A 24,436-nucleotide genomic window follows, 5' to 3' on the forward strand; every position below is an offset into this window, starting at 1 on the left:
TAGCATGAGAAATCATTCATTTATTAAGTCTCAATTTTCTCTGAAATAGTTTCACATTATTTATCATTACTTCATTCAATTCAATTAATTTGTGTATTGTAATTTTTTATGAATTTGTTTCCTCATTAATTCAATAATGCATTTACAGACTGAACTAAGGAAGGTCGTCATTATTTTGAAATGACACTAACTCGTAACTTAATGCTTAGGAACAATGCACACTGTGAAATAAGTAGGGGCTAGTTTGCACCTGTGTTTCTGAGTGGCTTGATTCCAGAGTGTCGCTTGACTGACCTGGTCCCTTCCTGGAGAACATGTCGCTCATTTTGCAGTATTTAGCTGCATCTGAGGCAACAGCTTTTCTCTTCTTAATTCTCTTCCTCTCTGCTCTACCTTTCCTTTTCTTCTGACCACGACCTTCCATTTCCCTGGAACTTGTTATAATGCTATCAGAATAGGAAGCACGGCTGCTACAACAATTTAGCGGAACTGTTGAACATTCGGCTGCTTTGTGCGTTGCCGAGAAACGTCACATCAACATGATGTGATTACATTGGTTGCCTATTAAGTGGATTTGAAAAGTCCCTCAACTCATTCCTGCTTGCCACATTATTACTGGTCAAGTTATCAGTTCAAGGCCACAGAGACCACCAGGCCACCAGAAAATGCCCTGGTGCTCCTGATGTGCAGTCCACCACTTATCTTAGTCCTCCATGCCTCCATCCAGTTGTCTCCATCATGTCCCAATCCACAACTTAAAATTGTCCCCAACAAATGCACAAAATGCAGAAATTCCTTTGAGATGGACTGAGATATTGAAGGTTTTGGTGTTTTGATGGCACATGTTGACAAATAAAGAATATACATTACCAGTGTTGTCCTTTAACCCGAATGTCAGTCAGACCTTTTGGAGAAGAAGTGTTCCTGAAGGGCAACAATGAAATCTCTGTAAATGAAGAGCAGATGGGACATTTACACAATGACTTCATCACCTCAAATACTTTCTAACTGCTCCATGACTCATGCTGTCAGTCAATCAACTTCATGCTTTTACAAATATCGACTTTGGACGTAATGGAACAGTTTAACAGAACACATCCAACCTGTTTCTAACACTTGTTTGTGTGAAATGTGTTAAATCTAACTGCATCCATTCTGGTTTTAGTGAGTGAGACACCCTGGAGTCCCCATAAAAGTCTACAACTGTTACTGGTTTATGGCTGAGTCTGGGGAGCACTACAAGCCATAAAGTAACTACTGCTCACACACACACACACACACACACACACACACACACACACACACACACACACACACACACACACACACACACACACACACACACACACACACACACACACACACACACACACACTGACTTCCCACTCGCAGATACGCAGCCAGCTCTGACAGGGGCCAGTAAACTATGGTGTTATCAGGCAGAGATGCAAACACTAACTGAAGCTGCACTGTTTGGACAGATGTGTTTTCAGATCTTCCTGTGAACTTTCAGACATTTCCAATGTCTTTCAGTGCTTTCGGACATTCACTTAACTCCGGATGATCTCCTGACATTCTGCAGAGGGGCTGTATTTGAGAAAGCAAATGCTCGAGTGAAAGGCTCCAGACGTCGGAGTTGTCTGAGTGAGCCCATGTGAGAAAACAGTGGAAGCTTTTCCAAAGGATTCACCAAGAGTGAATCCAACCTTGACCCGTGGATCCCCATGACGTCATGTTTGCCTGGGCTTAGGTGCTATCTGCCAGTTCAATATGTCCAACCTATTATGAAAATTATATTCTTACTAATTAGATTTAAGAGGTTTTATAGCGTGAATCAACACATATCAGGAAAAGATTTAAAAAATGGATTATAATATTAAATAGTTATTAGAGGTATAATAGGTATAAGGTACCAATTTTTTTACAATTATTTTGAATACAGCCCTTCTTGCTCTATGACATCAATTGTAGTTTGTAAATGTTATATGTAAATGTCTATAAATGTCTTCCACAACCCAGATATTTCCTCAGAGATTGAACATTTCCACAGGCTGTCGCTACATTAACACTATTACAACCCTTTTACTTGTCACTATTGTCAGTTCTGGTTAAACAGTCATGGCCCCTGCAGGCAAATTGCCTCCGTTCTCATAGCTCCCCATCAATTTAACATTGGCTTCCCACTGTTTCCAGTATCCTTTTCCTTACTCTCAGGATTCTGGTGGAAATGATCCCACCCTGCTCCTAGTTCCTTTTCACTGTGACTGAATGATGGGAACCGGCCATGTATTCTCATGGTTATATTTTAGTGTTGCACGCTCTCAGAGACAGGTGCAGGGATAGGAGCAGTGACACACAAACAGAAGGGAAGAGGCTGCGCTGAAAAAGTAAGAACTGTGGAATTAACAACCAGTGGCAGGAACACAGAGAGAGAGGGCTTAGCTTTTGTTGAAAAGACAAAAATGCATTCAAAATAAAGAACAAATGTATATTCCATGTTTTAATTCATAATAAAACAGTACAATCATTTTATGTGCATCTGGATCCAGATTTGCATCAAAACACATGCTCAAATTTGAACTGCGTCATACTCATTATAACTTTGCTCTAAGGCCCCATTCAGACCAACTACATTTCTGTGTGCTTCTCATTTGTTTGAATAGGCCTAGGGGTGGTGACAGTGCAGGGTTGTTGGGCAAGCACACGTTATTGATACATTACTTTGTGACATGAACTGCATATTCCTACTGCTTTTCAAGATATCATGGATTGTTACAAATTAAGCCACATGTGTATAATGTACAAGAAGAGATTTCACTATTGCTCCCAAACTTCACCTTTATTTTATGTTTCTATAGGGCTACATCCATACTGCTATCTACTCTGCTACAGATACGGATGGCATCCACATTACTTTTAGAGCCACTAAAATGGAAAGCTATGGAAATGCTGCTGGCCCCATTTTAGTTAGAAATCTCTGATGCTGCATTTTAGTCTGGATGAGCAGAAACTGAGATGTTTGGAAACAATGACACAGCCACTCACAATCACTTGCTAATTGGATCTACTCGATCACAACGTAGCTTTCGCTGGTTCATCAGGCTGCTGTCACATGACCTTCTTCTGGAAGAAGCGACCATCGTTTGCCTCGGCTACCAGTGTAGCACACAACATGAAAAATCTATTGCAAGCATTGCTGACCCTGTTGTCTTTGCTAGCAGCTGTTGTGCAGTTAAATTCTAAATTTTTGGTGCAAAATGGACGGCCATGTCAAAGTTCAGCGGGGGAAACTTTTGTCACTGCATGGAGAGTGGCACGATAAGTAAAGAGCAAGTCAGTAACATGGGCTGACCTTTGATGTAAGCTGTTTTTAGACAACCCTTTAACTCTCCACCTGTCCATTACTTGGGGTAGGGGATAGTCAATGAGCTGCAGCAGCGCTCAATATCTTGAACAGCTAAGAAGGCCTCAAATTCAGCAGAGACAAATTAAGGTCCATTCTCAGTCAGTATTTCAAGGGGGTTACCTTCACGGCCAAATACAGTGGACAAGAATGCAATGATAGTAGCAGATGTCAGATATAAACTAAATGCTACTTCAGACCATTTACTGTACTAGTCCACCAGGGTGACAATCAGGGGGGGCGAAGTGAAATGGTCTTACAATATACATGGCAAGTTATGGCAGTTTTGTCATACAGGGGGCAGGTTGAAAATGACTCAATGATCGCTTCCACATCTGAGTCCAAACCAGGCCATCAATCTCTATGTGTGGCCTTGAGTTTGGACTCTACAGCTCTGGTGAGTATTTGGGGGCAAGTTGTATGAGTTGTGGCCGTAGAGCTGGGGGAATGACAACATGATGGGAGCCTCGAAAGCTCCAAACGCAACAGTCTTTTCAGTGTCTCTGTGTTGCGGATTGAGCACTGCAGCTATGCCATAACCACATGAGTCTGTAGTCACCAGAGTTAAGGAGTAAGGTCAAACAGGGTCAGTGCTGGGCTGGAAGCAATCAGTTGCTTAACTCAAGTTAAATTATCTTGTGCAGCATTTGTCCACTTTAATTCTGCCTTTGTCGATAGCAGTGTATGAATAGGTTCAACAACAGCGGCTTGGTAAGGGATGAATTTAGAATACCCCAGTGGTGACGTCACAATGGAGAGATACCTCTGTGACTGCAGTGACATTGTTCAGATTCACTTTAGCTGAATAGGTACTTTTCCACATTGAGTTTTAGGCCACTTCCATTAAATCGGTGCAGCACAGCCTTAAGTCATGTCTCATGCTGGGGTAATCAGCATACACTATAACGCACCTAAGCAACATTGCAAACCATCTAAAGGTGACAGAATCTGTGACATCATTCTCTGGAATGCACATGGAGCAGAGGCGAGAACGAAAGGGACGTTGGTGAACCGGAAGAGTCCGTCATGAGTGATGAAACCAAGAAAGTCTCTGATCCCAGGGTGCAGTGGTACTTGATATTGGTATTCTGTAGGTCAGTGGTGGAAAACATCAGCGCCCCTTGTAGCTCATGAAACACTTTCTCAATATATGGCAGTGGATGACTGTTGTACAAAGGCTGCCTATCAGCAGCGCATCGCGGGGTGCGCTTGGAGCGTTGGCGGGAGTGCGCATTCAGCAGAGGAGCGCAGCAAGTGCACGCGAGCCGATGATACCCATATATATTTGTCTGTTAATCCTCCTCAACCGCTTCTCTCACAGCTTGTCTTGCAGAAATAAGGTCCTGATGTCCTGCAACTTCCTTATGCTGAACGATGATAAAACCAAAGATTTGGTGTTTGGACCTAAATCACACAGGAATGCTGTAAATGAGTCCTTAGCATCCCAGGGTCTACAGTGCACTCATGAGGCCAGAAACCTGGGTGTAGTCTTTGATTCAGACCTGAATTTCTCAAAACATTTCAGCAATATCATCAGATCAGCTATGGGTCAAATCAGGAGTATTGCCAAAGTGAGATCATTCTCACATTCAGTGATGCACAAACTGTTATTTATTCATTTGTCTCCAGCCATCTACATTACTGTAACTCAATATTTGCAGGACTGCCCCATAAATCTATCAACCATCTCCAACTTGTTCAGAATACCGCACACATCACCCCCATTCTCATTGCACTGGCTACCTGTCACGCTCAGAATTAATAAATACAATTATTGCATTGCCCCCTCTTATATCACTGACCTATCCCATAGATACCAGCTCGTGATCTCAGATTTGCAGATCAACTGTTGCTTTTGGTTCCCGATGTAAGGTGTGAAACTGAGGGCAGTAGAGCGTTTTCAGTAATGGCTCCACGACTATGGAATAACCTTCCACTGGGAATCCGACAAGCTACCTCGTTGTCCTCTTTTAAATCTTGTTGAGATAGAAAAAAGTGCTGCACTGTATGAATGTGTGTGTGAATGGGTGAATGGCAAACTGTACTGTTAAGTGTTTTGAGTGGTCAGCAAGACTAGAAAAGCCCTATATAAATACAAAGCATTACCATTAACATTGACCTCAACACAATTATACCAAATGGTCAAAATGCAGAGCTGTGTTTATTCACTCAGCACCTCCTTGCTCTGCCCTCCCCCTTCTATCAGTCTCTCTCTCTCACACACACACTCTCATAAGCACATTGACACTGGACCTGTCTGTCATACTCAGGCTGGCTAAAAACAACAACACATTACATCTTTGCACACATCTGTAATGGGTCTGTTTGTGGGTAGGTGAGATCTGATCACAGTGGTCACTGGAGACACATGTGGAGACACATTCTAATCCCAGGTGGGAGCTGGTGAACTCAGAGCTGTCCACTTGTGATTAGATCAACTCAGACGGATGTTAATGCCAGGTCTGAACAGGGCCTCTGATGTGGAGCAAGTGCATTTTGTATTTAATCTGATGTGTGTGTGTGTGTGTGTGTGTGTGTGTGTGTGTGTGTGTGTGTGTGTGTGTGTGTGTGTGTGTGTGTGTGTGTGTGTGTGTGTATGTGTGTGTTCTGATGGTGAATATGAGAAAGGGGCTTAGCCAAGGACATAGAGGGTGACCCTAGCAGTGTGAAACACAACTTGACAGGACAACTGGGAGGATATATTACCACAAAGTCACCAATGTGTGTGTGTGTGTGTGTGTGTGTGTGTGTGTGTGTGTGTGTGTGTGTGTGTGTGTGTGTGTGTGTGTGTGTGTGTGTGTGTGTGTGTGTGTGTACGTCTCTTTGAAATCTCTTGAGTTGGATGCCTGTTCCTTAACTTATGCTCACCACAGGTCTTTGTTCTCAATACTGCAGCCTTATCTGAGGAGTAGTCTCACACAAACAATGTGATAATGTGATAATTAAATAGTTCATAACAGGACTTTAGAACAGCTTCAAGCAGAGTGGGAAAGTACGAATAATGGACTTCTCACCAGCTAGAGTCATAGTGGCACTGACTCCCCCACACAGACTCAATGATGAGAAAGAGGTGGTGGGTGTGCACAGCGTTTGGAAATTATCTGGTAAAGGCTGCCCTCCAGTGGACAAATGAACAGATACTGATACAGATGTGTCTGCAATAGTACCAGTAAAATTGCCCAACAAATTTTTGTACACAAAATTACATTCAACAATCTCTATTTTTTATTGGAACTTTTGAATATGTTTCAAGAGTTTTTTAAATGTATTAATCATCAAAAACTGAAATGAATTATTGCAATTAACAATTACAACTGTGATCATATGCATTCACACAAATGGACCAATGGAGTTGTGTCACAGAACCTGTGGGAATGACAACCAACATGACAACTGACAACTGTAGCATGAATTTAAAGAGTGTCAATTGCCAGGATTTTGGTAATCAAAACACAGAGTCCTGACCAACACATGGTTCTGAACAAAAATCTATATTTTAGTAATATTTTTTTGTCTTTCAAGAGAGATATAGATTTCTTATTAACAAACATAATATCATTAATTGTCATCCAAGGATATACACAAAAGCACCAGCAATGCTTCTGAAAATGAAGTTGAACATATTTTTGGTTTCTGCTCTACCGTTTACTTTTGAGATGCATATTCATGGAAATAGATAATCATCTTTTTAAAAGGGTTTCCATAGTATGTCTACCACTTAATGCAACATTACAGTCCACTAACAGCATTTGGGGAACAAGAGTGCTTTGTTTTGTTCTCTCGTCTTTGTGGAAGCGGGTCCCAGACTCCGTTTGTGGAGCAACAGAAGCTGTTAGGCCCCCGATCAAAGCAGACTGGGGCCGGAGCATTGTCAATCCCTGTGTTCAGCAGTGGCATTCTGTTTGGGATTATCACACCTGTGGTTCAGGGATTAATCCCTGCAGAGACATGGGAACCAGAGACAAGAGGGCTCCAAGGTTGAGTGCAGAAATGGAGGAGGGGCGTACTAACTAAAGTGCATCCCAGGACTTTGGCCCAATCCGTTTTAGGTGCCATGTGAAGACCAACAGGCAGATACTTGACCTCTAAATCCATAGTGGTTCAGAATTGAACCATCTGCAGCAGATTTGGTGACTAATTCCTATGTTACATGAAAGAAATTCTGAAAGAAATCAAATTTGAGCAAATAGCTAAACATACACGTGGGAAGAGGCAGAACCACAGAGGCCTCAACTCTGAATGATTTCTTCAGTTGTTGATTTATGTGACCTTAATTATTTGCAACACAACCTTGTTAACAGTCAGGACATGTGGGTGGGTTGAACCCTTTCAAATGGTACCTGGTACCATTACCAGTTTCCAGTCCAACAATCTGAATACTGAATCAAAAACACATAGCTGAATTGTATTCAGAATTAAAAGCAATACAAATTTTATTTTGGCTTCTCTCTCCTCACTCTCCAACCCACACAGAGGTTGAACTGATCAGGAGTGAGATAACGCTGTAACTTCCGTATGATTATGTGTATTGAAACCACAGAGCTTTGTTTCTGCTGCTTTAACGGGACAGAGAGAACAATTTATTATAAATATAGTGTAATTTCTTTGTAACTAGTACTGGGATCAGAACCTGGGAGTAGATATTTCCAAATAATGCTCAATTAAATATATTTTCTTATCCCAAATGAACCTAACTGAAGTGAAGAAATTAAAAAAAACATTTGAACACAGGGCATGAAACATTCATTTGTTGGATTATGTTTTGTGCAAAAATATTGATTCAAGTAATGTATGAAAAGTAAGTAAGTGTTATTTACAATGTCCTTGTGAAAAATCACTGTAAGGCAGTGAGGGGTAACTGAAATCATGTTGAACTGCAGAAAAGATGGTACAGATCACCAATCATACCAGTTATACATCTTAGCTTCCCTCTCAGTGTGGTGTTGAGTGTACACTTGTCTAAATGAATGAAAACGGTATTGACGAAACACGCTTAAATAATTTTGTATCTGACTCCAGTCCATCTGAGTGTGACCCTAGTGTCATACGACTGTGCTATATCAGCTTTATTCTTTTATTGACCATGCAGAAAATCCTCTCCGTGTTTGTTTTGCTAATTCCCATGGTATTTCTTCAGTTTGTCTAACAGCTTAGTCTCCAATCCGCTTTATCTCAAAACCAAGATAAACAGCAAAACATAGCAACAGAAAAGAATCAAGAGTGACAAAAACATTCATAGAATCACTTCCTCTTCAGCAATTTGTCCTCAAAGTAAAAGCACAATGCTTTATATCAAGCTGAATTACATAGCTATTATTTTGGAAAGTTGTCGACTACCGAACAGGCCTCTGACATTGCTGAAATGCAATGTATGAGCAAATAACACCAGTAAGTCATTCAAACTGACAAATAAGCCATTCACATGCAGTAATAAAGCAAATTCTGTTTCATTTATGAAAAACATTGAATTCAAAATCTGTGCTAAAAATCTGAATCTGGTTGATCATGGACGCACAATGGCTTCACTGCAGATAAACCAGGTATTATAAACACAAAGGTTTCTCACTTCACTCTACACCATGGACTGTATATAAAAAGCTCTGAACACAGTGAACAACAATACAACACAACACAACAATAAAACAACACAACAATAAAAAAAGTGACAGTATATTTTACTTGTTTTCGGAGGACTCAGTAATGCCAAGGAGTGTATCAAAGAAGCAGTCCTTCTTAAAATTATAATGCACATGTTTAATTCAAAATATGGAAAACAGAGATAAACAGAGATTATTAAGAACATCTCATGACTCAAATAGGTTATTATTGGGCCTATCCTTTGTGTCTTTTATATCATGTACTTTTTTTTTTTTTACCCATTATTTATGGAACCTGTGTTGTGTGGACAAGCTCAGCTCTGCACCTAAATTGGATCTCACATCCTTGGGCACTGGTGCATTTACAAGGAGGCAAAAACCCATGAGTGTTAGAGCTTGTAGCACTGTCATGAATAATTTCAAAGTGACACAGAGACATTGGATTTGTCAAATTTACTGGTGTTGTGGACAAAAACAAAGCTTATTGTAACAAAATAGAGGTGTTATTTATGTGTATCGCTCTTTGATGTGAACCTTTTTTGCTCTTCTTCAGCTGCTCAGTCCGGACTTTCAAATGATACCTTGCATTGTTAGCATGAAGAGGCACGATCGTCACTGCCAGCTTTATGGACATGTAAAGTTGGCATGTTTTTGCGTCATGGGCAAAATCCATTCTAACGAGGTAAAGCATGTCCATATTGACAAATTTATAGCGATAACGGCTGTGCGGCTATGGCTGAGGGGTAGAGCGGTCGTCCTCCAACCAGAAGGTCGGTAGTTTGATCCCCAGTCTTCCCCATCTGCATGCCGAAGTGTCCTTGGGCAAGATGCTGAACCCCGAATTGCACCTCATAGAACAAAAAAGTGCTGCCGATAGATACACTGTATGATTGTGTGTGTGAATGGCAAACTGTAATGTAGAGCTCTTTCAGTGGTCATCAAGACTAGAAAAGCGCTATATAAATACAAACCATTGACCATAACAGAGGTGCTCCCACTCAATACATTTATGTGCTGATTCCGGATTGGCGAAGTATATTTGCACAGGATGCAATATTTGAACTAAAGAGCACAAGGAAATAATTGCAGAATAAATAAGGAGGACAAGCAGTGAATACATTCAAAACCTTTACTGTGGTTGTTTTTAGAATGATGGTGTGTGTATTTTAATGTAGTCATTCCAGACACAGGGTGGTGGGACTGATACACCACCTGTGAGGGACGGGGGTGCAGACTGGCAATTCTCTGGCTCACTTCAGCAGCAAAATATACAACATACGATACTACACACATGCATGTATTATTGTTTAGTATTAACGGCATACAAATATAACAAACTCCTGTATTAAGTTAGTATTTGTTTGTCAGGTTTTTGTATGTATGTGTGACCACGGGCCCTGTCAAGGCCCGGATTTCATTAAAGTTTTATAGTGTACTGACCCTTTAATACTGACTCAAACCAACTAAAGGCCCACGGATCATCTATAATGACACATGACAGTAAGAGATGAACTGAGACTAGGACTTCCCCCAAGATTACAACCATTTATTCAGCAACTAACAATTTACACATGATATTTAAAACAGAAAATTTAATCAATACCAGAAACTTAAAATTGTAAAAAATCCATACCTAAATGTATGTATGTGTATGTATATATATATATATATATAAAATACTTAACAGGCCACATCAACAATAGGGAAGCAGAGTGCTAAAGGGGGATTTGGCTGTGGCTGCTGACAAAGTTACACTGGGACAGAGTACTCACCACGCTCACGTGCCCTACACACACACACACACACTACAAAGCAAAGCAAATGGTGGAGGAGAAAAATATAAATTGTGAAGGACGTGCAAAGAACTACCAAACATGCGATTATGGGGGGTGTGAAGCACAGGTGAGAAACTCCGTCACCAAACCCTCCACCGTCCTGACGGCCACGTTTGCCACCGTTCCTATAGCACTCAAATATACAAAGACAGGAAACACATGTTCAGTACACAATACTAGCACTGCAAGGCAGATACAAATATCGATTAGCTTCTTGGGGGAAAGCAATGGATACTACAAGGACAGCAGAGTTAACAAATTAACAACAACAAAGACCAGCTCATTAACTTAGGTCACTTGGAAGACCCCTGTTGTTGGTAGCACCCCCTGTCGGTGAGTATATAGCGCTGCACTTTATTCCAGCTTGGTTAGTCAGTGCTGACAGCCTGTTGATTGCTACCGAATGTTTCCATGATGCTGCCTGACCCGAATATGTGTAGAAACAGTGAATAAATGCCCACATCTGGGGTTTGTCGAATCTCTGGTCTCTGCCCCATCACTATTGGTCCAGACTGCTCACGAGGTCAGACCAAGATAGATCATCAAACTTTAGTGGCTATCCATGGCCACCAGAAAAAAACCTGACTTCTGGGTCTCCACTCATCTACCTGAACTCAATCATATGGGCCAACCAACCACTGACGCTCTGTTTCTCAAAAGGAACATCATCAGGCACTCTCATCCGTGCAAACAAGGCATAACAGTCCAGACTGTTCTTGTTTGAGGCTCCTCGATGGTGGAGCTAGCTACCACATCTTCTAGAACCTCTTGAAGACTCATCTCTTTCAAGAGCACCTCCTCTCCAAACTAAGGTGATAGGTGTCTACTGGCACATTTAATAGCACTTTTTTACCTGATCCACAGTTTGTCTTATTGTACAACTAGCCTACTCACTTTAAGCTCTCCTACTGTACTAAAACTTTAGTGTTGTCATACACTTTTAAGCAGATTTAGAGTGTATATAAAATTTTGTTAAAATGTAGATGTAATTAATACTTCATCTTATGCTTCTTGTTTTGTAACCCAGCTTAAATTGTGTGTTGAACTTTTGAAGGAAAAAAACAATTAGAAGCCCTATGAGAGAAATTGTGATATGTGAATATGGGCTATACAAATAAAATTAGATTTGATTGATAATTGCTTTTATAAGCGAGCAAAGGTATTCAATTGTCAGCGTAGATTGATTGGCTGTTGTTTTAGTTTTTTTTAAACATGTCAAATAAAAGTAATCCCACATTTAAAGTGTTGAAAGTCATTTACAATGTCGTTAGTATTTCTTCAGACGTTATAAAATGGTAAACTTGCATTACAATGTTTTGCCAGCAGGTGTCAGCAGCCTCGCACGATTGGCTTGATGGTCACTCTACTGTGTTCCTGGTCAGCAAGTAATGAACATACATTTCCCTCACTTGATGACAGTGCACTTATTATCTTACAGCAGGTTTTAGAAAGCAAGATCTAACTTTGGTGTTACATTAGTCTGACATTAACATGTTGCTTAATGCCTTTTTTTTTACATTGCAATTACCCATATAGTTTTTAAAAGAAGATTTAAACATTTCTGGCATGTCTTCTTTACCATTCACTGTGCAACTTTTTAAAGCATCAGATCAGATGTTTATTTACATTGTCAAAGTGTCTATTCATATTTGAGGGTCCCATTAACCTTCCATTTCCTGTTTTAGCTACTTTCTATGTTTTATTGTTGCAGTTTGGGCTGTCCTTGTGTTTGATTATAATTAAAGTTTTCCTCTTGGAGTGCAACAACAACTGATTTTACATTGAGTCGGATTAAAAACTCTCTCCCACACATACATACACTGACTTTGGCCTTTTTAACTCCCCATCACTCAAAAGGTGTTTGTTTTGTTTGTCATGTTCATACAATCGAATGTTTGAGTTTCACTTCTGAAAGGAAATATTTACATATTTATGTATTCTAAAGTGTTTACTTAGGTAGAAGGTAGAATTGTGACACAATTGAACATTTTGTTTTGGAAAACATATCAAACCCAGTTAATCAAAGTGAAGAATATTTCTTCATTTGTGTGCTTTCTCATCAGGAAGTCAAGTTTTTCATTTGTAAGCCCCAAATCCTTTTATGTCTCTCACTGGCCTTTGTGCCCTAAACATTTTGGACACCAAAGGCCAAATTACCTTGCCCCTAACATGATGAAATTCCTAATTACAATATATCCCTACAAAAGCATGAACATAATGGCATCCAGCACCAATAAATAGCCTCTAATTGTATGATACACCCTACCCAGATACAGGCCCCAGAAGGATTCCCCTTTTGCAATTATAATAAGGAGGACCTCCTTATGACCTCCATATGAAATGCTTGCGATGGCACTGCCAAATGTCTCACCTCAATGGGAAACTGAAATCTAGCATCATATTGTGTGAGACCACCTTATGTTGCCTTCCACATTTACATGGGTAGTTTCATCATTAAAGAACTAAACTTGTCATAAATCTTACAAAAGTTCAACTCTGGTGATTCTGGCTTTTCCCAGCACTTCACAGTCAGAGTGAGTCTGATCCTCAGTGTGAATGCTGCAAGCTATGGATCAGAGAGCTGGAGCAGATGAGCTCGCCTGTTCTTGCCACATCACCTTAGTAAGTTACCAGCTGATTGAGTGACTATGCTACATGACTTCAGAGTTAATCAGAGAGTGGCTGTGCAGACAGGGAACTGCCCCTACAACAGGCTTGGCTCAGGTTTAAAGGGATAGTTCACCGATTGCACTGTAAAGTGCTTTGAGTGGTCATGAGGACTAGAAAAAGTAGACCATCATCTACAGGATCCTTGCAGGGGAAAACATGTTACAGTTAGGTGAGAAATAATGAAAAGCAATATATATTTCTATGGATGAGTGGAATGGTTTTGCTGTTCCAAACATTTCATGCGTTAACTCTGGTTTTACACAGAGCATTTTTTACACAAAATAAATGTCACAACTCGTTTCATTTTAACCCTACTAAGATCCTGACAGTTGTGATGCTTTCACTCTTCAGTTCAGCTCAGAACATCAGGGAGAGAAATACAAACTGAAGCTTCTGAAGTCTTTTATTTGAAAAATGATCAACACACTGCTCAATATTTCCATGATTATAATAGAACATTTCAGTCAGAATGAGCTCATCACACACTGTTAGAGCCATTTTTTTTATCATTTGTTGAGAGTAAATTATTTTTAAATTTCTATTTTATTCATCATTATCTACTGTGAGTGATCAGATGATTCACCAGTTGTGGAAGGGGCAAGAATGAGTCTTTTTTTTATCTCAGCAACCAAGTAGGAAATGTTGAGACAGGGCATCGACCTCACGTCAGACCTGTGTTTAGTATGAATAAATGACTGCAGAGTTGTGACTTTGACTGTTCAACATTTGAGACAAGAAGTGGAGCCCTGTCAATGGGGCTGTTTGAAAGAAGATACAACAACAGGCCTCACCACACATACAGGTCTCTCTGCTTTGTTAGCAGAAAGGCTCGGAGATCACTTCATCTTCTGATCATAAAAGTTGGTTCATCAACAGAATTCTCACACAACAATGTGCTCATTTCACTAGGTTCAGTATAACTTGTTTGTTGCAGGACTTCATTCATGGTTTTGATGGTGGCACGACAGGACCAGACCTTTTACCACAGCTGCTGTAACCATGGCAGACAAAACCTCAACATTTATTAAAACAAAAGTTAAATTCCAGCTTAACTAGAAATGCTCCAGCAGAGATTCAAATCACCCTATACCATGCAGGCAGGATTCTAACCATTGTTCTTTGGCCAGCGACATGTGATTTAACAATAGACTGGGTCACATGCTGATCTGAGACTTCCCTTACCGATTCACTACTCGACAAACATTCCTACAGCTCCTCTGTAGGGATGGAGGGTTTAGATGACAAGCCTGTGGAAACTCTAGAAAACCCAGCTGCGCATTACAACTGGTCACCCACCTGCTGTCACTTCTGCTTTAGGGTCTTCTGGTTTTCAACACTTACCTTCAAGTTTGTCGGCTGTATATAGAATTTAGGCTCAGTAATGTGGGTGATGATGATGTTGTTACTACATAAGAGCATAGTCTTGTTGACAATATAACACGTTTCAAAGAAGAAGTCTCTTGACACTTCAGACAACACAATCAGATATATTCAGAAAAAGTGTGGTTAAGAGGAATTTGAACCTAAAAGGTAACACTTGCAGAAACACATGCAGTTTAGTCAAGAAACATTTTATTGTGATTACAGCAGTATTTGCCTGTGACATCTGAATCTATAAATATAAATCAATATGAGCTAATATTTATACAAATGTTGTACAAAGGTTATGGTCAGTTTATGATGTTCTTAAAGAATTGTGTTAAAATGAAAACAATCACCCAACAGTCCAGACAGGGATTTAAACAGCTTTAATAGCAGCCCAAAGTCCCTGAACTTATGTTCAGCTGCCCTGAAGCTTCTTCATTATAAAGCTGCTGGGTGGTGCGTCTGTGAATATTGTCCCCACAAAAACGTGTGTCCCCCACAGAGCGTGTCTGATCATTCTGCAGCAGCCCAGGTCCTCGATCTGGAAACCCAGGTGACGGTACCGGTCATCGGTCTCAAACAGTGTGTTGTTGGTGTACGAGCCAAAGAACTGGAGAAGAACAAACACATTTATCATGTAGTTATCTAATCGCAATGCTTTTAAACACGATGAAAGTTAAATCTCATCTGCACATTTCTAACATCTGAATCCACGTCATCAGCAGCTTTAAACTTTGTCACTGTAACACAAACAATGCCTGAGTGTCTGTGAACACTAAGCTACTGAACTAAAATAAGCTGAAATGAATTTAACTTTAGTGTCTAATCAGAGGTGACAGAAACTATTACCATAAAAATGCCCTGATTGCAATTCAGCATGAATTGAAACACAATCAAATCTGAACAGTGTGAAACTAACAGAATGAGATTTCAATGAGGAATTTTATGTAAATGTTTTATGTAGGAAGTTTACCTGACCAGAGATTTGTTGTCAATGCTCAGAACATGACAGCTTTTAATACTCTACTTCACTCTACCCTTCTCTGTCATTTTGTAAGGTCTCCACCTTGTTATATACAGCGCCTAAAGATACTGAATGTTGTGATTTGGCCCAAAACTAATACAATTTAATTGAATAATTATCAGACCTCAAATTCTAAACAATTACAAACATTCATTATGTAATATTGAATATCCTAAAATACTGTGCATCTGAAACAAGATTTGTGCACCCAGAGTTGGAACGCTGCCTCGTGAGGATGGTTTTCCACTCACAGATAGTTTCGTGCAATTGTATGAAGTACATGTGGCTAATTAAATGCCACGTGTCATCACGTGTCGGAGTTCAGTGTTTCTGCTGACACACCAGTCAGGTCAAGGTCAGTTTCCAAATGAACGCAACTGACAGTGTTTCCATTAGTCACACTCTAAAAACTGTCTATTTATTACTGGTCCTCAACTCTGTTAACAACCTAAATGTTAAAGGACATGTTTTCCTCTCTCTTGTTACATGCAGCCGCTGGTCAGCTTGTCACTGACTGTTACCATGGAAACATGGCTCTTAGCACTGTGTTACTCTGTCAATGTCAATTTTATTTATATAGCACATTTAAAACAACTTAGTTGACCAAAGTGCTTTACAGGTGTAATGGTACAACAAAAGGACAGTAAAACGTAATACATCATAGTGCAAGTAATACAAATAAAATACAATTATTAATGTAAATTGAATAAAATAAAAATAATATAAGATATACGATAAGATAAATAAAATCAGCTGCGATGAAACGTACTCAACTCGAGGAGAAAGCCTGGGAGAACAGGTGTGTTTTCAGTAGTGATTTAAAGTGTGTTAAAGACGGGGCAGATCACCTCTGGTTACTAGCCTTGTCTGAGGTTTGTCAAGGAGCAGTAGAGTGGCTGATCTCAGTTCCCCAACTGTGCATACAGAGAAGTTCGGATAAGTAAGACGGTGCCAGTCCGTTAAGAGATTTAAAAGTTAAAAGTACGATTTTAAAAACGATCCTGTGACAAACAGGAAGCCAGTGTAGGAGGCGCAACATGGGTGTGATATGGTCTCTCTTTTTTTCCCTAGTCAGCAGGCGAGCAGCAGCATTTTGGACCAGCTGCAGGCGTTTAATGGAGGATTTGTCTAAGCCTACATACAGGGAATTGCAATAATCAAGACTCTAGGGGTAGGTAAGCGAATATGCATCTATTCATGTCTTTTCCAGGATTCTGCACCTTTACATTTCATTTGAATAGGGATGTGCGGTCCTTTACACCTCTCATCAACAATCATTGTTGCACACTTGAGACACTACCATTAGGTCAGATAGGCTGATAAAACAAGTATGTAAATGTAGGAAAGCAGCGACAGCAGCACATGGTCTTTCACATTCACTCTTGAGCTGTTCAGACAGTTGTGAATGTGAGTGTTTCACTTGAGTGACAGTTATAATCTTACCGCCAGGCCTGAGGAAGGGTCGATAAAGTCTGCCCAGAATCCTTCTTTTTGCAGCGCACAGCAGATCTCCTGGGCTCCATCCACAAACTGCACAGGAGATGAACAATTGTTATCAATGTGTGATAAATAGATAAATTATTTTTGATCATTTTATGCACTTCTGACATAAAGGGAACACAATTGAGAGAATATTGTTCCAGTCACTTTAACCATGATGTCCTGGCTGTGCACTTCTTGTGTTGTTTGTGACAGGTGAAGTTTATGTGCACCAAATGTTGGACTTTTTTGTTTTTTTAATCATGCCTCGTAAATTCTAGAGTGACAGATAGTAATTCCTTCAGTACTGTACAGATCCTCAAAACATCTGATTAGTGTTGGTGTTTATTGTTGAAGTGCAAATGACATGGTAAAAGGAAACTGAACTTTGAATGTGCATCTGCCCTGATCCTGAAACTCTGCCTGTAATAATTTTGCAGTGGAGGGCCGCTGATTTAAAACCGAGTCGACAGTTTCCTCTCCTGTGGCTGCCTTGTGTCCCTGATTGGTTCTGACACTCCATCTCTTAAACGACGCTTTAATTGATCAGTTGGGCTTCTTCCTTTTTACTATGTGCCTTGCATGAAAGCAGCAGCTGATGGAGCGATTATGTTTTACTTTTTAATATGAATAGGCTGTTGATTTGTCACGGTAATGACGGCATTGCACAATCCATGTTGTGGCGCGCTATCATACCGGTGATGACTAGTATACCTGTATACTGCCTACCCATAGTCTCCACCAGTAAAAAAAAAAAGACCCTTCAGACCTCCAGAAAGCAGCTCACCTTGCTAAGCATCTTCTCTCTCTCCTCCTCCACCTCAGCACACCATGATGTCATATCATTCTTGGTCTTCTGGGTTACTGTCACCACCATCATACCAGAGGATGGAGCCTCAGGAAACATGGACTGGAAATCTGTTCATCACATTATCAGAAGAAACACAAATCACACAAAGCCACTGCTTCTCATCAGCTAAAAGATCTAAACTCTGTTGTTGTTGCTCTGGTGGCATATGCCAGTCCAAATAGAGAAGTTGGATGTTGTGGATGATGGTTGGAGGAGTGCAGTACCTTTCTGTAGTAGCTCAGGACAGGACTGTATAGCACACTCCACACTGGAATTATCAAAGTACTGTTCAGCTCTACTGACACTCTGAGACGAGGCTGGGACGTCTTTGTCCTAACACACACACACACACACACACACACACACACACACACACACACACACACACACACACACACACACACACACACACACACACACACACACACACACACACACACACACACACACACACGAAGAGAACAGTTACAAAGGCGAGTACACAATGAGTCGTCTCTTGCTTCATTATTTTCTGACACTATCTGTCACTGTCCTTATCACTACGCAGAGGAACACAGTGGTGATTTGTTGTAAATGTTTTCCTGTCAACTGTAATTTCATTTGCTGTTCAATCAGGTTTTTCAGGTCAGAAAAAGTACCCATGTTCAAATTATTACACTTACAAAGTCTACAATGACCTGGGCCAGTATGAACTCATGTCTCTCACTACTGGACAGGGATGACAGCACATCAGGGACCATCTTGTGTGCCAGATTCTCCTTCTGCTTTGTTATTCCTTCCATGTGGCAGTCAAAGCCTACATTACCAGGCAGCTGGAAGCGCTGGTCCTGGGGCCCAAAAGGCCCCATGCTCTCATCAGGCCACACTGTCCGCAGTCCTGAACCAGCGAGGGGACAACAGGACAAAAATATGAGTAAATGAAATAATCTTTGTGTTCCTGCTTGAAATTCACTGACTTTATGTCTATACAGCATGATACCATGTATAATATGTATATATAATAATCATCTCCTTCTAATGACTTTTGAAATATAACACAAAAACCATGTATGACTTACCCATATCAGATGGAGTGATGGCTACGTGTGGTTCATCAGAGCCTGAGGAACCTGCAGCAGAGAAGGCTCTGGCTCCTGCCACACGATGCACCAGCACGTGAAGTCCTGGGAGGTAACTGACCAGCCTGGCTCTACGGCACAGCACCTGGACACAAGCACAACACATCATATCACATCACATTAATGGTAGTCTCTCTCTCTCTCCCTATTCCACCACACATCACACAACACACAACACACAACACAACTTACACTGGCCATCCTGTTGTCTCTGTCCACCTGCAGGGTCCAGTTATGTTCCTGTAGGAGGGGACGACGAACAGTCAGGAGGTTTTTCAAAGCATCGCTGACAGTTTGTGTAACAGTGAGATCTGATTCATCTGGAATCTGAACAGAGTCTGCAGAGCCTCCAGACAGACTGAGCAAATACACGGACGTTGTGTAAGATCCACTGAATAACCACGAACCTACAGCTCACTGTGTAAAGAACATGACTTGTCTTCATCGGACAGTTTGTACTACAGAGCAGGAACCTACCGGATGTTGTGCTTCCTTCGCTCGTCGTGAGACACAGCTTCAACTACAGATTAACACACTTCACACACTCAGCTGTTCGTATGATAACAATTCACCTTGAGTCGGGGCATGCGTGTAACGATGGGGGCTCGTTTCTTTCCTGGATTCGTGGAGGGCAGGTGGCAAAAGGCTTCAACACGCAATACTGCCCCTGCTGGTGCGGAGGACGAAGGTTCCTGAGCTACAGCCTATGGTCCCTAAACTGCTACTTCTTCTTCATCATCTGCTTCCTCTTCTTCTTTGGGGTTTAACGGCAGCTTGCATCCCTGTTGTTGCATTACTGCCATCTTCTGGTGTTAGTTCACTCCTACAATGCCCAGTCCGGTTCTCTGAAGAAACTTCCCCAGATGTCTCCTGCCTTGTCCTCTCTCCCCACACTTCAGTATGCACTTTATGCTTACTCCTGTTAGTCCTGTCATTTTCATTCCCTTGCCGTATATATTTTTTTCAATTCACAAGTACATGTTCTACGGTTTTTGGTACCTAACAGTGTCCACAAAGGCCTGTTGGATGTTTCCTTGTGATGTGGAGTGTCCCATTCAGGTTGCTGTGTCCTATTCTGAGTCTAGTTATTGTCTGTTATTGTCTCCTGATCCCAGTGCAACTCTATATTGATTTCCTTACATGCAATACCCTTTCCTTCTGATTTTTATGTCTATTTTCTTTTTTAACAGCTTGCTTGGCTAATTTCTCCAATCTCACATTACCCATAATGCCCATGTGTGCAGGAATCCAGATTAATGGGACCATAGGTTGTTCAACTCACTCCAGAGCCATCCAAATGGCATACAACTCTACTGTAGAAATATTCAAGAAGTTAGATGTTTGCTTGCACGGCTAGGAACTGTAACTGTCCAGTGTTGTTTGTTATTGGATCCTTAGATCCGTCTGTAACCTGTACTCTCAGTACTTACTTCCTTTAAATTTATAGAATTAATTTACTAAATCCATACTTTACCTCCTTGCCTTGACTTGCAGAATCTGAAGATCTACCACGAGTGGTTCTAATATCCACCCAGGAGTTGCAGGCCACATCACTGTGCAGCAGAACTCTATTCCATACACTCCCAGTTCTCCTGAAGCTGCTTCAACAGTGTCCTGCTTTATATGCTAACGACTCAGTGACCAGACACTAAACATCTGACGTCATTTTCAGTCATTTCAATGTGCTGAAAACTAACTGACACTCTAGTGTGTTCATTAACAGACCCGTCTCAAGGTGGACATGCTGCCCCTTATTTGTTTCGAGATCTTCTTCTCCAATGCAATCCTCTACACACACTCTAGATGGCGATACCTCACAGTTTTCCTCCTTGACTAAATGAAGCTGTGGCTACATTCCTAGAAAGGCAGTAGAGTACAGAAGTCTTCTAAAATTCAATCAAGCTGCACCAAATTTCACACCCTCAAACATATCAGTTCCCTAAATATGCAAAAAAGTTTCAAGGAAATCCATTCAGTAGTTTTTGCATAATTCTGCTTGCAAACAAACAAACAGACAGACAGGCAAAGGTGAAAACATAACCTCAGCGGAGGTAATACAAAAATTAGCTGGATATGATGGGGATCAAGTTTCAATGGGTGGACAAAAACCTAATATTATCTATGTAAAAATCAGACCTAATGAATACACTGCAATTTAGGCTATACATTATCCAAATACAGTATGAAGTGAGAATGTACCCACTGTACAGGGTGGGTGGGTGGGTGTGTGTTCCTCTCATATTATCATGATGATGATAATTCAAAATATAGAATTATCATCATCATATCATCATCATAATTCTAATATGTGGAGGCATGTCACTCCTACCAACACTGATCAGAGGGGACCATCTGTGCTTTAGTCACAATAGGGTAATGTGGGTGCACCAGAGGAGCACTTGAACCATTATCACCTTTTGGTGTAACATTCTACCATTATATGAATGTAGCTTAATAAATGCAAATGTTGGGTTAGGGTTAGGGTTAGGGTTTTGTTTACTTTATTTGTGTATACTTTTGTGCTACAAAGCAAGTGAAGTAACACCATCATTCTTACCATTATATATATACAGTATATATATCATTTCAATAATTGTATTCTGAATACAAGCTAATTAAACTGCATTTACACATGGATTAACTTGGCCCATTTTTAGACACAGAGTAAGTGGGGGCCACAGGCCCTGCCCCACTTTCATTACGACAGAGAGGACCTTGGTAACTCCTTTATTTTTGTGGTGGTGGAGCATCTGGTTAGAGTTTGAACACAGACATGTTTGGCCATGCTCTCTACCCACAGTGACAACACTGGAGACCACAGAACTCTACTGGACCAACAAAACAATTTAACAGTCCACCACACCCACACTGTCTCTTCAAAATTACCTCACAAATGCAGTCTATTCATTATCAATGCAGTGTCACTGTAACAGCATAATGTTGGAAGCCCATCAAAAGGTGCATGCATCATGGGAACTGGTTGATGTTCTTTATTTTCGCTCTTACAGTGGCTTAGTGTGAGATGTTCTGTATTGTTAGTTGACCCACATTTCCTGCTCTCAGTGTTTGCAAGTCATTTTAGAGGCTCTGGGTTCCATTAGGACGATGTGCTCTAACTCATTCAGTCAATACAACTCTTCAAGTGTACATGATGGTATATATATATATATATATAACTAGTGGGGATGAGTACAAGCAACAACAACCACAACACAGAGCAATTCAGTATAAAGGAGCAGTGGGGGTGGATGGGCTGGCTGTCCCCTCAGGGCCCCTCTCACTGCTCTTTTCTCAGTACTCTAACATGGAAGCCATATCTGCTTTGTGGCTCTTAGCAAGAAGTCAGACCACTTGTCCAGTGAGTGCTCTCTCTCTCTCTCTCTCTCTCTCTCTCTCTCTCTCTCTCTCTCTCTCTCTCTCTCTCTCTCTCTCTCAGGTACAGGTGGAGAGTGACCTTCACTTTCAATTATGCCAAACTGTTCAGCATTTAGCTTTTCCACCCCAGTTGACAGGGTGAAATATGGAAATATCTAAAGATTGGCAGCCCTGCTGCTGGTGCCTGTTACACCCAACAATATGTATTAACTATTTTGGGTTTGTTGGGAATTGGAATGCTCTCTCACCTTGGCTTTGAATGATCTGTATGCAGTTGATAATTTAGCCTGTGAGTTATGCTGAAAGTAGTTACATAATAAAACTGACCAATATCCATGAGCATGCTCAATAAATTTCATGTTGTCTTCCCATTATTGGGATATGCTTGTGATCCCTGATAAAACTGATGGTTGATCTAAACAGACGGTCAGGGAGGTCACTAAAACCACGAGCAACTATAAACAAGGTAAATGTTCTAACTAATCAATTCTGCTTTATCATGTGTATGTTAACACAGGGTCAATGGTAAATGAAATGTGATAGATGAGAAAAAAGGTCAGCGCAGCAATATTAGCCCTGGTCATATAGAATGTGGGATATTAGAGAAAAAATATATATAGTACAGCATGATACATACATTAAAATCCTTTGTAGTAAAAAGGAAAAGCGTATAAAACAGTATTGCACATTGGGTAGCAGCCGTGGTTCAATAGCAGCACACTTGGTTGACAGAACATAGTGCAGACAAGAATGTAATTGAATATGCAATGTAGAATATTAAGACATATGAGAAGCCAAAGCTTTACAATTAACCAAATTAAAACACTGTGTGCACATGATGTCAAAGTAATAGAGGATAGAAACCTTTTCATCTAAAGCTGGTGTTAATTTAAATAACTAATTTAATAATTAATAATATAATAATAAGTTTAGAAACGTAGCCATCATATCTTCATTGTACTTAACACAAACTGGAAATCTAAACTTCAGATTAAATGTCTGTATCCTTACTTAAATCAAACAAGATTGTATTTGGTTGTTGTTGTGTGCCGTAAACAGCACAAGATGTGATTGTGACTAAAGAGTCCACTGTGACAACATGGGGTGAATCACTGGCTTGGTGCCCTCACAAATGTCAGTTTTTATTCATTTTCCTCTTTCCCAGCCTCTTCGCTGCTTCAGTTGTTTGAAGCATGTACAACTAAAATCATCATGATTTTGTTTGCTCTCTGATGTTGTACATTTGTTTGTTTTTCTTGGATTTATTACTCTCTCTTTTTTCTCTCAGTACCCAGTATGATACCCTTGCACACGTAGCAGCAGGCTAGTAGCAAGCTATGCCCACCAGAAAAAATAAATTTTATAAAAAAGAGTCCTGTCCAGACCTACAGAGCCAAAATTAAAAAATGAATAAAGAACTAAGTAAATGACTCAATGACAAATACATAAATAAATACATAAATATCTATACATAAGTAAGAAGAAAGTTGTATTTATTGGGTGAGGTAAAAGGCTCTTTATGTATTTCTACATGTATTAATATCACTTCTTGAATGACAGCACCCTTACCTGCAGCTGTAACCAATACAGCTTTTGACAGCAGAGCTGTGTAACCCTGCCTACACAATTAAACTACTGACACAGAAATACTGAAATAAATAAATATAGAAATCTGGAAAAACTGAAATAAATAAATGTGGAAATGTGAAAATGAATAAAG

At 40.4% G+C, this 24,436-nt stretch overlaps 1 protein-coding gene and 1 long non-coding RNA gene across 3 annotated transcripts; one reads left to right on the forward strand and one right to left on the reverse strand.

The window, feature by feature from the left end:
* Positions 1 to 1,152: 1,152 nt before the first annotated feature.
* On the forward strand, positions 1,153 to 18,008 carry LOC117755148. The gene is made up of 3 exons (XR_004612545.1): positions 1,153 to 1,164; positions 13,365 to 13,369; positions 17,657 to 18,008. It is a non-coding gene; the product is annotated as an uncharacterized LOC117755148 (long non-coding RNA).
* On the reverse strand, positions 15,061 to 20,041 carry mmadhcb (metabolism of cobalamin associated Db). Of its 2 annotated transcripts, none has more exons than XM_034574695.1 (8): positions 19,914 to 20,041; positions 19,534 to 19,581; positions 19,282 to 19,426; positions 18,886 to 19,100; positions 18,448 to 18,556; positions 18,161 to 18,291; positions 17,338 to 17,424; positions 15,061 to 15,480 (listed from the first exon to the last, which is right to left on the reverse strand). In XM_034574695.1, exons 1-8 carry the CDS (start codon positions 19,926 to 19,928, stop codon positions 15,286 to 15,288), a joined length of 945 nt encoding a protein of 314 aa, XP_034430586.1. In that variant the 5' UTR covers positions 19,929 to 20,041; the 3' UTR covers positions 15,061 to 15,285. The 2 variants fall into 2 exon arrangements, with proteins under 2 accessions (XP_034430586.1, XP_034430587.1); XM_034574696.1 differs by having other exon boundaries at positions 15,286 to 15,480; positions 19,819 to 19,965.
* Positions 20,042 to 24,436: the final 4,395 nt, after the last annotated feature.

Source organism: Hippoglossus hippoglossus, chromosome 21, assembly GCF_009819705.1.
Source record: "Hippoglossus hippoglossus isolate fHipHip1 chromosome 21, fHipHip1.pri, whole genome shotgun sequence".
Taxonomy (NCBI): Eukaryota; Metazoa; Chordata; class Actinopteri; order Pleuronectiformes; family Pleuronectidae; genus Hippoglossus; species Hippoglossus hippoglossus.